This window comes from Mya arenaria, chromosome 2 (assembly GCF_026914265.1).
Source record: "Mya arenaria isolate MELC-2E11 chromosome 2, ASM2691426v1".
Classification (NCBI taxonomy): Eukaryota; Metazoa; Mollusca; class Bivalvia; order Myida; family Myidae; genus Mya; species Mya arenaria.
This window is the reverse complement of record NC_069123.1, coordinates 46,923,494-46,938,833: the sequence shown is the minus strand read 5'-3', so window position 1 is coordinate 46,938,833 and position 15,340 is coordinate 46,923,494. Positions and strand designations below refer to the sequence as shown.

General features: G+C 34.8%; 2 protein-coding genes and 1 long non-coding RNA gene across 7 annotated transcripts in view; 1 reads left to right on the top strand and 2 right to left on the bottom strand.

Annotated features, from left to right (window-relative positions):
• Window positions 1–97: 97 nt before the first annotated feature.
• Window positions 98–11,351, bottom strand: LOC128211982 (peroxisomal 2,4-dienoyl-CoA reductase [(3E)-enoyl-CoA-producing]-like). Of its 3 annotated transcripts, XM_052917194.1 has the most exons (9): window positions 11,198–11,351; window positions 10,434–10,486; window positions 3,721–3,789; window positions 3,372–3,489; window positions 3,052–3,121; window positions 2,127–2,251; window positions 1,355–1,448; window positions 685–789; window positions 98–499 (listed from the first exon to the last, which is right to left on the bottom strand). In XM_052917194.1, the coding sequence occupies exons 1-9, from the start codon at window positions 11,216–11,218 to the stop codon at window positions 285–287; spliced, it is 870 nt and encodes a 289-aa protein (XP_052773154.1). In that variant the 5' UTR covers window positions 11,219–11,351; the 3' UTR covers window positions 98–284. The 3 variants fall into 3 exon arrangements, with proteins under 3 accessions (XP_052773154.1, XP_052773149.1, XP_052773163.1); XM_052917189.1 differs by lacking the exon at window positions 11,198–11,351 and having other exon boundaries at window positions 10,434–10,658; XM_052917203.1 differs by lacking the exons at window positions 10,434–10,486; window positions 11,198–11,351 and adding an exon at window positions 6,223–6,430.
• LOC128212018 (uncharacterized) lies at window positions 6,659–15,273 on the top strand. Of its 2 annotated transcripts, XR_008257373.1 has the most exons (4): window positions 6,682–6,755; window positions 8,363–8,439; window positions 8,791–8,874; window positions 15,259–15,273. It is a non-coding gene; the product is annotated as an uncharacterized LOC128212018 (long non-coding RNA). The 2 variants fall into 2 exon arrangements; XR_008257371.1 differs by lacking the exon at window positions 15,259–15,273 and having other exon boundaries at window positions 6,659–6,755; window positions 8,791–10,423.
• The window catches only part of LOC128211886 (unconventional myosin-XV-like), a 49,828-nt gene continuing 46,290 nt past the window's right edge, over window positions 11,803–15,340 (bottom strand). Inside the window, exons 38-40 of one of the 2 annotated variants that reach the window (XM_052917000.1) lie at window positions 13,368–13,442; window positions 12,917–13,074; window positions 11,803–12,191 (exon numbers count right to left, since the gene is read on the bottom strand). In XM_052917000.1, the coding sequence (XP_052772960.1) occupies window positions 11,960–12,191; window positions 12,917–13,074; window positions 13,368–13,442 (465 nt within the window). In that variant the 3' untranslated portion in view covers window positions 11,803–11,959. The remainder of the gene's footprint in view (window positions 12,192–12,916; window positions 13,075–13,367; window positions 13,443–15,340) is intronic. The other variant, XM_052917008.1, reaches the window with a different exon arrangement.

Genomic DNA, 15,340 nt, shown 5'->3' with positions numbered 1-15,340 from the left:
ATTATATATGGCTTATTCTGAGTGGTTTTAGGTGTTTGGTGACAGAGTGACTTTATGTTTTTGGATTGGTCTGCTGTAATGTAAAATTGCTACAACATCATGTTTAATTTTATTAAAGACAAAATGTTAATACATCTTTAATTTTATTAGATTAGAAGTATTGCAAAAATTGTAAAATTTTACAAACAAATCTAACAAGTAATAGTTAATGTATACTCTGGTTACTAAACTTTCGCAGTGCAACTCTCAAATGAAAATGATATTCAGTTTCTAAAACAAAGGCATCACATTTTTGAATATAGTTCCACAATGTGGCGAATGCCACTTAGATTGTTCTCGTTTGTGAGCCAGGAGCCACCGTCCGCAATGACTGTGGAGCCAGTGAGCAGCTGGGCAGCGTCACTACACACATACACCACTGTGTTGGCTATGTCCTCACGCGTACCCACACGCTGGATGGGAATGTTGTCCACATACTCCTTCCTGAGAGCTTTACCTCCTGGAAAAAGAACACTGTATGCGCAAGATTTGTAGGCCAAATTTTATTGACATTATATTTTGTGCATGTCAGTCCACATGGATATGTAATCCATACAGGCTTAATATAAATGTTAATATCTCACTAACATGGCATGAAATAGCCCAGTCAAAACTTATCATTAACATGTATGATGTAAACTGTACCTAGCCTGCTGAATCCCTCCGTGTCTCCTATGGGTCCAGGTGCAACACACATAATGCGAATCCCCTTCTCCCCCCACTCCACAGCAAGGTGCTTTGTCATGGTCTCTACATGCAGGAAACATTCACGGTATACATATCAAGAACACTGCAAGTGGAGGCCAAAGCTTATGTGCTGTTGTTTTTTCAATCAAAAAAGGGCAAATGTAAAGCCTAAGTTGAAAAGTGGCCATGACTCCATTGTTTCTATCATTATAATATTATTTTTATACAAAAAGCAGACAAGCTAAAATGCTTTCTTTTCAAATATGATGGTTGGTGGTTACCAAGCTAGACAAGTCAGTTTTGTCCGTGCTCTCAGGTTTCCCCAACAAGAAAGACCACACTCTCCAGGAACATCTTACCAACAAGAGTGCCTTAGCATAAGATAACATAACTCTTCACAGTTGTTGTAAAATAAAACAAAAACGTTTAAACAAATTAAACCTTGAAATCAAATTTGTACCAATAAATTACTAAGTAGTCCTCATACCAGCCAAGTGAAAAAACTGCTCATGTTTTATAAAGTTGTGTCACAATACACACTCAATGAATCATACACAACTGTACAAAGTCAATAAGAACCATGTGTACGATTTTAAGTTGCTAGTCACACAAGTTGAAGGTAACTCACCTATGGCAGCCTTGGCGGCCCCTGCATGCAGCTGGTAGACCTGACCCCGCACCTGCAGCGTGGCCGTGATGTTAACAATCACACCACCATGTTTCTGTAATGGACAAATCATAAAGTGTTTGATTACATGCTGAATATAATGTAATTTTCGACTGATTGTACCTTAGTTAAATTTAAAAAGCAGACAAATAAATGAATGTAAATAAACTTTTTACTAATTCAAGGGTCATCACTCTGGAGTGACTGAGGCCACATGGTTCTTCATCAAACCTGACTGAGATATTTGCCCATACACATTCTGACCAAATTTGGTGATGATTGGAAAATGGCTTCTTAAGCCATTGATAAAACAAGACCAATATTAGATCATTTTTATAACTAAAGGGCTATTACTTTCTGGCGTCTAGAGCAATGTGACTGGTTATTAAACATGTCCAAGATATTATGCCCATTCACATTCATATACAATTTTGTGATGAAATGACCAAGGCTTCCAAAGAAAGTTATTGATCAGACAAGACCAATTTTGAGTAATTTCTATAATTAAAGTGTGATAACTTTCCACCTACGATTATTGAACTTGTCAGAGATGTTATGCATGTACTTTCTGGCCAAATTTGGTGATGATTACATAAATGCTTCTATAGTTAATGATTGGTTAATGATTGGACAACAAACTGGATGCCGAAGCCAGCCCATCCATACTCTGCAGGTGAAATTATGATATGTCCTGTTCTACAAACCAGGCTTATAAAAAAAACTGCATGCTTACCTTCATGTACTCGTCAAAGACGACCTTGGTGACATTATATGTGCCCATAGCATCAATGTCCATCACAGTACGAAAAGCATTGAAGGACAGCCCCTCCGCCGGGCACAGGAAGTTGCCAGCAGCGCCTGTGGGAAACAGAAGTTAATAGTAAGATATCTATTAAAAGTGCTCAACAGTGCAAAAATTAATCTTAAACAAAAAATAGAATACTTCAAAATTGCTTTTTTACTAAGTTCAATATTAAGCAAGCTTAATACATACGTCTCTTGCAACATGTATAGGACTGGTGTAATAAGGAGTTGAGTTAATTTTATGAAAAAAGATTTGTCAGATTTTGGCTCAGAAAGCTTTTGCTTTTTTCTGATAAGCATTTCCACCAAATAGATTATGTTTTGAGGCTTAAATTTGTGGTGATTGCTTTTGTTTTAAGAAATACATTTGCATTTCTGTAACCAGGAAATGGAATTAAATCACTATTTTCTTACTGTCTTATTTGAAAATATATCATGAACAAGCCACAAAACATTATTATGAATTTATTTGGTGGTCTGGAGCTTTTTGACACTTACATATTTATATTGTCAACAGATTGCTGAAAAATGAAATTGTTTTTTTTGAGCCAAAATCTGATAAATCTTCTTTTCTGAATTTGCTCAACTTCTTATCACACTAAAACACATCGCAAAAGATGTTTGTTTATCTCTTTAAAAAACGCTCCTAAAAAAACAACAACATAAACTTATGAAGCTTTTTAATTATTGGCCTTCCCAACCCACTTTTGTAATGTTGAAAGCCTTAACTAAAATATGTTAATGGAAAAAATACATGCATGTGACATTGGTTATTTTAACATAAACATGTACATTCTAATTTCTGCTTAAAGTTAGAACAAGTATGGTACATGATAGTAAGTATATTGTCTTACTGTTCACAAGGATATTTATCTTCCCAAACTCTTTCATTGCTTCGGCAACGGCTGCTTGTACTTTCTTGGGCTAAAGCGAAGCAAAATATAAAAAATCCAATTTAAAAAAAAGTTTGTTTTAACTATAGAAACTCAACCATTAATACATATATATATATATGCAAATTATTATTTTTTCTTCATAATTTTTTTTAAAGTGTCTGAAAATCAAAGATATCCCCCATTGCTTTGTGTACAGTACTTAGCCATATCATTATTGTAATTCTGCAACGAAAATCACCATTTGTATTCATATTTATTATATCTATTTTATTAATTACATCTCTGACATCCATCTGGATGGGCAGACACCGTCGACCGGTGGCAGCCCGGAGTGTAGCTGCAGACTCCTGCAATTTGTCAAGGCGGCGACTGGCGATGACCGTATCACATCCATGTCTGAAACACATGGGCAGTGATACACAAACAGTAGAATCAAAATGTACGATAAGTCCAGTGTATAACAAACCATACAATAATTCTTTGATTTTCAGGAAGCTCCTAGAAAATCAAAAACATGAAATTCAAGACTTAAGCAACAACACACGTAAACATTTAGGAAGGGATTCATTATATTTAAAAATATTGTTACTCTGTCCATAGTCATTTACAATTGTAAAAAGTTGGTACCTCATCAACACCTCGGCAATAGTGAACCCTATCCCTGTACCTCCACCTGTCACAAATGCCACTTTACCCCTGAAAGAAAAACAGGACTTGTATAATCTTCAAGATGTGGTACTATGTGATAAAGTACATCATGCACTTTGAGCATTAGTTTTTTATCCAATTTCAAACTCTTTACTATATTAGTATAACAGTTCACTGTGAACCACAAACTTGTGCAGTGCCAATTTTGATCCCAGCGACAAAATTTGAACAACTTTGTTAAAGGACCACTACATGAGTCTACATACAAAATATCATCGTTTTCAGACAAGAAGATTTTTAAGTTTTTATATGTTAAGGATGCACAACAGACTATGGACATAGGGCGATCACAATAGCTCAGCTTGAGCACTTTGCTTAAAATGTATACATGTATAAATGTGTACTTAATCCCATTTGAGGCACAAAAAATATAACATTCTTGATCATTTTTTTTAAATATGGGAGGCATTCTAGATGTTAACATCATCAATGACCGAGACAGATAACAAGAGGGTTCATGAAGTTTGAAGTTGACATCTTCAATGATTGTAATACAATAGAGAATATATAAGTATCTATTTTATTGTCGTTAAAGATTAATTAAAAATATTGATAAAAAGGTCTCATAAGGAACATATCTGTGAAATTATTTTGAATTGCGGTCAATGATTTCTGAAGATGAGATTTAGAAAGTTTTCGACCCAGACATATAACTGTGTTTTTAATGAATAAACATTGGGTGAGGTAATTTAACAAAGGGTCACTTTAGGAACATTTCTGTGAAATTATTTTGAATAGTTACTGAAGAGAAGATTTTTAAAAAAGTTTTGAAAAGAAGACCCGCCCCTGGCGGCTATTTATTTTATGAATAAGCATGGGGTGAAAGACTTCCATAGAGGATCACTTAAGAATCATTTCTGTGCTAATAATTTAAAATAGGGCTAGCAGATTCTGTTCCTGAAATAGACATACATAGTGAAACGAAACACTGCCCCCTCAGCCCAGGCAGCCGAGATTTTTACAAATCAACATGGGTGAAGGAATTTGATTCCTTGTAACCTAAGGAGCATCTCTGTAAAATTATGTTGAAATTGGGCAAGCGTTTTTTGAAAAAAAGATTTTCGTTTTTTTCCTTTCCACTCCAATAGCAAAGTTCTGCATGGAACCACTTTTATTGAATAATCTGGAAAAGGGCCACCAAAGGGACATTCCTGTGAAGTTTGGTTGAAATTGGCCAAGTGGTTTAGGAGGAGAAGTTGTTTGAAGGAAAACGGGATTTTGGTCTGAATTCCAGGAGATTTTGATATTACACCAGGGGATTTTTAAGCGACAAAAATTTGCGCAATATCTGCATTTATAATATAAGAATAAATACAGAAATACACTCAAATACAATAATTTTTGGACTTAGTCACCAAGGACCTTCATGGAATTTCACACTCATGGGGGATATGGCATGTATGCTGAGACAGAGCTTAAAGAAGTTTCTAAGGCCATTAATAAATATATTCATTGCTAGATTTTCATCCAATTTTAGTTAAAGGGGTGAGGGGTGACATTTAATTTTTATTTTTTCTTGGAGGACTTTTTAGCCGCCTTTAAAATCTGATTTTTTTCACCAATATTATTTGTTTGCCTTTAAAATCACCAAATTAATGTACAGCTATCAATGCAATTAACATAAGCACAGTGCAGAAATAGCTGCAAAAAGATCATTGATCTTGAAATTGTATCTCATTTATGTTTATAACGATAATAGTAATGTTTTAGTTATAACAATCAGTCCTGCTTCATGTTAGAATAGCTATAAAATTACTTCTATTAAAGAACTATTTAAAAAAAAAATTGTCCACTTTCCACTTAATCATAAACTTCATCATATTTATTTTAAAACAAGATGTTAAGTATTTTTAGTAGCTATAGCTCTTGGTTATTCTACAATAAAAGACATTCAAATTAGGATTCTTCTAATCCCTTAAGGATTTGTCATAAATGAAATTTTTTTAAAAAAATCCATCCGCGTACAAATATTTCGACTAGCTCTTGGTCTAGTCCAAATAATTGTAAGTTTACGATTTTTGATATGGCAAATCCTTCACATAGTTAGGGATTGGAAGAATCCCGTATAACACGTCTATTATTTTATACTAGCTCTTGGTGCTTAGTAGAAATGATGTTTTACTGACACTTCAATATTTCTTCAATTAAATTTGCAACAACATAAGTTATACAACTTTATGTTAATACATAGCTAAATTAATTTATATAAATATTTTCTTTCAAACATGTTGCCCCCCAAAAATCTTAAAAATGGATCATCCCATGTTTTAATTCTTATTTTTTATTTTAAATAATCCTTTCACTTTGCCTTTTAAAATTTCTTCATATTGATTTAATCCAAAATTTAAAACGAGCAACGACGTCGAACGTCAACATCTCTTTTTCAAGAAAATAAATAGTTGAGGTAAATTATATACTCACAGAAATAAATCATTCCTGAAAATATATTTGAAGTTTTTAACACACTCTTCCTTGGCAGTGTTTTGAGACATATTTCAAGAGTCGTGTTTTCAGTTTTATTCCAAACCAGACACTTAGACGTTATGCGAGTATGAGAGTTCCCAGGTCTATGCATATATAAAACAATTTATATACTTCAAATACCTATGCATAAAATAGCACATTGAAGTCAATATTTAGGATGGACGTCACATGACTAACACGTGACGAATGTTTCAACTGCGGAATCTTGCCCAATTGGGATAATCATATTATATATTCAATTTTGATTCAAACAAAACATGATTCGCTAGTACCTGGAAAAATATGCAGTAATACGTAAACAAATATAATTTTGAGAAAATGTAGTTTATGAAGTCATCTAATGATGGTACACTTATTTGACACTGTTTCCTGGAATTCTATCCGTTTAACTGAAGTCTTGTAGACGCCGGTTAACAAACTTTGCGAGTCACGTGATATCCCGCCGTAATTTTTGTGAAAAAGTATTTTCAGTAAGTAAATTATGAAATATGGGATAGTTAATGACAGAAGGTGTATGCTGTTGACACTTTGAAACGTTATGTTTTCACCATGTCGGGATATATTTCATTTGTCTGATATAATGATAGTAAATCATATATTTTCGCGATATGAATTTCACAGTCGACATCAAAATTAATAATTTTAATGTAAATAGAAAAGAATCGGTAGTTATAAATTTTGGATCTTTCATGATTTTTATAACATATCTTTTCATCAAAAATTAATGTAGCTAAAATATTTCTGTGTCGGATGAGCAGAAGGTTCACATCCCCATTTCATTGGTTCATTTTACTTTACAAGGTTCAGGGGTTTCATTAATGCACCAGTCAATTGTAACCAAGGTCCCCCCTCCAGGGGGAAATCGGCCACCTGCCAGGTGGCCCTGCAATGCCGCATGAATGAGGTAGTTTTGTCTTCGTGCCATAAAAATAGGGGGGAATAGGCCTTACCTAGGGTCCCTACTGTGCGGGGCATTTGACAGGGATATTACCAGCAGTTTGTCCCCGGGCTCGGCTGGACTGATAGTTAAAGTCCCTGCTATCCTGGACTTTTTTTGTTGGGGGGGGGGGGGGCTTGGTTTTAATTGACTGGTGCATAACCAGACCTTACTCTGGACAAATTTTATATCCAGGAAATATATATTAAAAAAAAACATTGACTGTAATCTCCCTCGATTAATTGCACAGACAATGCATGCACAAAAAAACACTGTGCTTTCAATCAGTGACGTTATTGGAAAGGACACACATTTAATGGCATTCAACAATTGTCTGTTTTAAATCAAATGTTTTAACGTTGGATTTCTTGATAACACAAATTTATGAGTAAACATTTGCTTTTTTCTCACATTTTATCAACATAAGCATGTCATCTGACGCTGAATATTTTAGCACCCTTGGCTTTATACTATACCATTGGCGGGAAAAAATGTATGTTCCAGGATTAAAAGCTAAATGTATATTAGCTGCCTTGAGGCCTGACAAATGTATTCATGTTATTTGGTCTGTATAACAAAGTTGAACAATATTATTAATTAAAGTATCTGTTACTGTCACTTACTATTTGTTGTATCCAATCATTGTACTCCTGGTCAGGGCTTTTTCTATAGTACCCATGGGTCCGATTATCGGACCCAATCCCAAAGCAAAATATAAGATATTTTTCCCAATTTTCAGAAAAAAAATCCCAATCAAATATTAAATGCACTGGTTCATTTTCAACATCCTAATAAATTGTATGATGTAAAAAACATTTTTATAATTAAACTCGGAAATCATTGATTTTCATCACAATCAGAGATCAGTATGAAATATCTGTAATGATTTATTGCAATAGATATTTACACCCCAAGGATTGATATTTTTTGGTGTCTTAAATTTTAAAGGGAAAATAAACTAATATTAAATCATTTCCTAATTCGCAGGATACTAGACAGCTTTTTCTTTTTACTGTAAAATTTCCCAATTTCAGCATTTTCACAACACAAAATTTCCCAAAATGTCAAGGGTCTTTTTCCCAAAATGGCCAGAAAAAGCCATGCTGGTGCTTTAAAACTGTTTCTTTTTTTTTGTATCAGATTAAAATAGAATGTCTGGAATTGCTCTGGCTCGGCTCTCTGAGGAACGCAAAGCCTGGAGAAAGGACCATCCATTTGTAAGTGACATATTATCATTAAGTCCTCAACAATGATGTTGTCTTTTGTTCAAATATCTCTTGGTATAAGCACTAGCTATTTTTAATGGTGTAATGCTTGCTTGTTAACATTGACATAGGTAAGATACAAGTATCTTTATTTAAAGGGTGTTTAAACTCACTGTCTGTCATTAATATTCTCTACTTCATTATATAATTATTCTGGTTGCAATTTAATCAATTTACATCACATCAGTTACATACTGAGCTTAAAAGAACAACATATTTACTATACAAACAGTAAGTTGATGAAGTTTGTTGCCTTTTGTTTTTCATTGTATTATTCCATTAAAAATGTTTGCATATTTTCAGGGTTTTGTTGCAAAGCCAAGTAAAAATGCCGATGGAACACTCAATCTATTGAACTGGGAATGCCTGATACCAGGGAAAAAAGGGGTTTGTGTTGGATTTATTGTGTATTTCTGCATGTGAAGAGTAGCTGAAAGTGGACATGATGATGGAACACCTTTCAAAAGATTATTTTGTTTTTGGCATTTCAATTTTAACATGTTAAATTATGTTTCCATGACGGAGAGCATCAAGTCGACGCTTTGTCCGCCTGTCACACCCTTTTCTGGAAAATAACTGCAAAAAAATCTTGAAGGAATTTCAATGGAGCTATAATAAAGAAAGAGGGCAATATGCACAAGGGCACTACGCAAGCACCATAAATTATAGTTCTAGCTTCAGTTATTGCTGAATGATATTCGAGTTTCACTTTTACAGTATGCACTAATAAGGAAGCTGCTTGTCCAGACCATAAGGAGAGATATAAATGAAACTTGGAATAAATTAGATAGAAATGAGAGGAAGTGCAGTGTACAAGAGCTTTAATCCTCTCTTCCATGTTTACCGAGCTATCTCCCCTTTACCATCCCTCTTCATTATGGGTGCTTGTCCGGAAAGTACTGAAAGGATTCCATCTAAAATGATCTTACACTTGTCCGGAGCATTATTTAAAAAGTACAAATGTGATTTCAATGAAACTTGAAACATATACTGAGGTAACTATGCACCATATGTGCAGTGTGCAAAACCATTATCATGTTAAACTTTTTTTTGCTCACCTGAGCACTAAGTGCTCAAGGTGAGCTATTGTGATCGGTCTATGTCCAGCGTCCGTTGTTTGGCGTCAACATCAAATCATCAATTTCTCCTAAACCGCTTCGACAATTACAATGAAACTTCATAGGAATGATCCTTGGTTGGTGCTTTTTCAAAATTGTTCAAAGAAATGAATTCCATGCAGAACTCTTGTTGCCATGGCAACCTAAAGGAAAAGCATCAACAATTGATTATAATCATCATCTTCTCCTAAACCGCTTGGACTATTTTTAATGAAACTTTATAGGAATGATCCTTGGTTTGTGCTTTTTCAAAATTGTTCAAAGAAATGAATTCCATACAGAACTCTGGCAACCTAAAGGAAAAACTACAAAACTTTTTTTGGCAAATACTATGAGGCCTAGTGCTTTAATATTTGGTGTGTAACATTGTCTGTTGGTTATCTACCATGTGTATTCAAATTATGCCCCTGGAGAAAAATTGCCTCACCCTGTGGGTTCCAAGTTCATTATAAATACATTTTGTTAAGATCTGATAGTTACCAGGTAAAAACTCAAAATAATTGGAATCAGCAACATCAAACTAGAATTCCACAAATTGGAAATGTGGCCTGTCAGGAGCACCCATCTTATTTCCAGTAAAGGTCACCATGCCCTTGACTTATGATAAACTATAAATCAACATGGGTCATCTACTGAAAGTTTGAAGACTCTACACAAGTCATTAAAAAGTTACTGATAGGAAGCAAGTGTGTGAAACAGATGCTGGAGAAAGTCATCCTTGTGTGTTGGCCATGCTTCACACAGGGTTTACAAACATATATGACAGTCAGCGAAATATTGAGCAATAGATTGTACATTATAGTGTAGTTGTATAGAGCGGTTACTTACCCGTGTCCACTTGACCATGTCTGCCTGCTCCTTCCATGTCCAGTCACCTGAACCTGCAGTGACCACAACCAACCAGTGACCACCATGTTACATAGAACTATTTAACATTTCAATAAAGTGAAACCATAAGAGTTTGTACAGAAACATTGACACTTTGAAATTTCCAATATTTTATTAAACTGGAAATGTAATCATGATAGAGACTTTTTTACACATGGAAGTATTCTTTAATAATGTAGGAACCATCATACCAATAAGCAATGGACTTTTTAGGCAAATAAGCAAACAATCATCCTATTTCTAACACTGAAGTCACAACAGCTTACACAGTGCAGTCAACTACCGTGTATATCAATGTAAACAACACAGGAAACCAAGTGACATTCAGAATCTACCTTCATAAATTACAGTTTAGTTATTATCAGTACATACATGTATAATTATTAATATGATAATTGTAATTTAGATCTTTTATTATATTCAGTAATTGACGTGAACTATGACAAGCAGTAGTAAGCATAGTAACAATGACAAAAGCAAACAATATGTATTGTAGTTTCTTGTGACTGAAAATGCCCACAGTGTAGTGTGTTTTCAGTTCTATTATGGTAATTTACTTCTCTGTTTTTGAAAAAAAACACTTAAGATAATTACTATGTTGTCTAAAACTGATATTTTAAAGATTAAGTATAAAACCAATTCTGCTTGTCACAGTTTACATCAAAAGTTAAGAAAGCGCATGTTAGTAAAGCAACCACCATCACCTTTGCGTCGCTTGTTCTCATGCTTGTGCAGGTTATGCAGTTTCAGTTTTTCTATGGACTTAACAGTGCCGTACATAGAACCATCGTTGTTGGCCCGCGCAAGCTCATACCTTCAAACAAAACCATGCATGTGACCAACAACACACTTCCACAAAGTTGGAAATCTGGATATCGTACATCACCCTGCTCTCGAGCTCTACCCATCCAAGTAAGAAGTACTGGGATGTCCAAGCGACATGTGTTCGACCAGTTTTTACAATCACAACAATGCAATGTGAAAATAGAAAATCTAGCTAGAGGGAGACTTGCAGTCAAATTGTCCCTGAAATGCAGTCTACCCTGATCAGTGTGGGGAAATGCTCAGAAATATATGCATTTAAAATTTGGTGTAAATCAGAAAACAAGAGAGATGGAACAGAACCACATTTCGTCATCAATGTGAATAATATAGCAGTAGAGGTGGTCAGCAAAATATGTTTTGAATAAGAGGTTGGAAAGATAGACAGGGTTCCCACAAATCATAGACTATAAAATTCCTTGAGTTTTGATTCACCATACAGGAAGAAACTGCCTTAGCCTTATTTCATCTTTCTCCTATTTCACAAATTGTTTCCACAGTCCTCGATCTAAGATTCCAAATTTTCCTGACCGCTCATTTCCCAAATTTTTCTTACCAATTTACAAGTTTCCTGACTTTGAAATAGTCATTTTTCCCTGACTTTGAAATTATAGTAATTTTTCCCATAACTTTGAAAGAGTCATTTACCCCCTGTCTTTGAAAGAGTCATTTTCCCCCTGACTTTTCTCAGACCTTGGGAACATTGTTATATTGAGAGAGAATATTTGCAAGAAAGGTAAGAAACCAGGGTGGGTGCTATGACATCCTGCAAGAACACAGTGGTGTATGGCACCTAGCATGTCTGCAAGCTCCGAGAAATTAGGTGTGCGTTGTCCTGACTGGTTACGACGCCACTCGGACAGGATGCTAGCATTGCTGGTTTGTAAACTCAGGACATGACTTTGTATACAGACAAGTCAAATTTATAACAGTATAAATAAAAGCAAAAAATAAATAAATGACAGTTTAAATGATAAAGTTTGTGTTGACTTCCACAACTTTTACCTGCCATTGAACTCAGCAAACAATATGATGTGATTTTTTTACCACTTGCAATTACAATATGAAGCAGATAAATAACTGTTACAGTATCAGGCCAAACCAGTATCAAGCATATACGGTATAAGTGCAAAGTTTTGTCCGTTAATATTTTGAATAAAAAAATACGAATATTAAAAATATTACTTATCATGTTAATTGCTATGCTGCTCATGAATAATTGAGATACATATTGCCAAATAATGGTTTTGGCCTTATGACATGTCATGCATAATAATATGGAAAATAGTAACAGTGGCATGCAAGCAGGCATATTACATCTTTTATCCCTATCTACCTTTTCTCTTTATTATCTCTTTCCTGAAAACAACCAACAACTCATTTAACAGGAAGAACATTATCTGTCACATTGTACACAGAAAACGATTTTTGATCATACTTCATAACACCTTGATCTTTACCTGTTTGGTGTGAAGTGCAAAAACTAAAAGTACCATCAACAATTTATTGTGAAAATCTTTGGTTTGAAGTATTTTTAATGTAATAATGTAATACAAGTGAATTGAATGAAATGATATCATGCAACAACCCAAGATTCTTACTTCTCCATGCTTTCACGGTAGGAGAGGAGAGCGAACTCCATCATGGAGAACTTGCCGTCGGGAACGACAGTCCCCTGGCTCGTCTCACTCCTGTTGTCGGGAGCCGGTAGAGCCTCACGTAACATAGGGGAATCACGCACCATCTCTCGTGAATTTTCCTGTGGTGGATAATCATAATGCAATACAGATCACAATAATTTCTAAGTTCTCACTTTTGCTACAATACTGAGATATTTTTTAATTCTTCATATATCTCACTGAGAATTGAAACAGAACATTCTACTTAAAAGAAACATATATTTACAGATATTTACTGAGACATGTAAGGTTCCGTTTTTCATCAATAAATTTCAGTTAAAACTAAACAATGTACGTCAAGAAATACGAAAAAGGATTTGAAGCTGGGACGTATTAAGCAGAGAAGAAGACAGTTAAACATGCAAGTACCCACCCTACTGGTGTTGTGTGACTTATGTATGACCCGCTGAACTGTGGTCTCCGAGATGTGGCCAACTGGCTGCTGACTCTTCAAAAGGAGGAGAGAAATCACATGCAAGTGCACGTATACAAAGGAGGGTGAGAAAAACAGACCATTTCAAAAACATCAAAAATATATTCCTTAAGTTCAAAAGATGCAAAAGGACATTGCATTAATCTTTTTGAGTTAAACAAAATGTATCATAATGACAGTCAAAAATTCTTTGGTACAAATACCCATGTATATACTTTTTGATATGATAACATTTTTCTTCAATTCCATATGAGTAAAAAACTAGAACTCCGCGAGTCGGATGTGTCGCCTGACGAATTATTTACTGTCGACATTATAGCTGTTAGATTGGCATTTTATTCTTTTATAGACAATGATGTTGCCATTTAACTTTCAAGTGTAGGTGGCATTTGAACTGAAGGTAACAACGATAAGCCAGGAGCAAGCAATTGGTTATATAAGCAAAAATGAGCACAATAAATAATGAAGTCAATGACATTGAGAAATAATTTGAAGATAATGGATTAATACGTTTTCAGGTGTGAAATGAGCATCTCTGTCTTGCTTCTGTCTAAACTGCTATCAAGACTGGTTTATGGCTGAAGTAAGACTCCAATTCACCAACAGACAAAATTTAAGCTTGAAAATTAACAAAGCGCAATAACTCTAATCATATAGACGCAAGAGTTACAGTTTTTGTGCACTGCACTTTCCCTCAATCAGATATACCTACGGAATAAGTTTCAGGTTGATACCTCCTATAGTTTACGAGATATGCCACGGACAAAACCTAAGCATGAAAATTAACAAAGGGCAATAACTCTAAAAATATGGCAGCAAGAGTTATGGTTCTTGTGCACTGCACTTGCCCTCAATGAGATCTATCTAGCTATGAAGTTTCAAGTTGATACCTCTTATATTCTTCAAGATATGCCCCAGACAAAACTTTGAGCATGAAAATTAACAAAGGGCAATAACTCTAAACATATAGATGCAAGAGTTACGAATTTTGTGCACTGCACTTTCCCTCAATCAGATGTACCTACGGAATAAATTTCAGGTTGATACCTCCTATAGTTTACGAGATATGCCACGGACAAAACCTAAGCAAGAAACTTAACAAAGGGCAATAACTCGAAAAATATGGCAGCAAGAGTAACGGTTCATGTGCACTGCACTTGCCCTCAATGAGATCTATCTAGCTATGAAGTTTCAAGTTGATACCTCTTATATTCTTCAAGATATGCCCCGGACAAAACTTAAAGCATGAAAATTAACAAAGGGCAATAACTTTAAAACTAAGAAAGCAAGAGTTACTGTTATTATGCACTGCGCTTGCCCTCCATGAGATCTATCTACATATGAAGTTTCAAGTTGATAACTCTTATATTCTACAAGATATGCCCCGGACAAAACTTTAAGAATGAAAAATAACAAAGGGCATTAACTCTAAAAATATGGAAGCAAGAGTAACAGTTCTTGTGCACTGCACTTGCCCTCAATTAGATCTATCTACATATGAAATTTCAAGTTGATACCACTAATAGTTTAGGAGATATACCCCGGACAAGCGAAAATGGGACGCGGACGCCGCCGCCGACAAAAGTAACCCCTATATGTCGTCTTTTCGGGCGACACAAAAAGCATCATATCTTTCAAAACGTGCATGTTTGAAAAGGTCTGTAAAGTTGAAATAGAAATGATGAGGGTAGAAAAATATCTATATAGCTTTATACAGTTCCTAGAATGCAGAAAGCATCGCTAAAGAAAATGATATTTTTGAAGGCAAAGGGATATGATTACATGCAAGATAAGGAAGAAAACTCTGTATTTACTTCTACTTCTATTTCAGGTTCCTAAATAATAGAGGGCATACATGAATTAGGAGCATAAATGACACTGATTATTTAAAGAAACAGGAAAATGAGAAAAAA

Coding starts and splice junctions, on each gene's coding strand:
- LOC128211982 (XM_052917189.1), bottom strand. CDS start 10,519: ATGGTGGTCACTGGTTGGTTGTGGTCACTGCAGGTTCAGGTGACTGGA. Junction 3,790..10,433: donor ACATGGTCAAGTGGACACGG/GTAAGTAACCGC, acceptor TTTTTCTTTCAG/GGGTAAAGTGGCATTTGTGA. Junction 500..684: donor GGAGGGATTCAGCAGGCTAG/GTACAGTTTACA, acceptor TTCTTTTTCCAG/GAGGTAAAGCTCTCAGGAAG.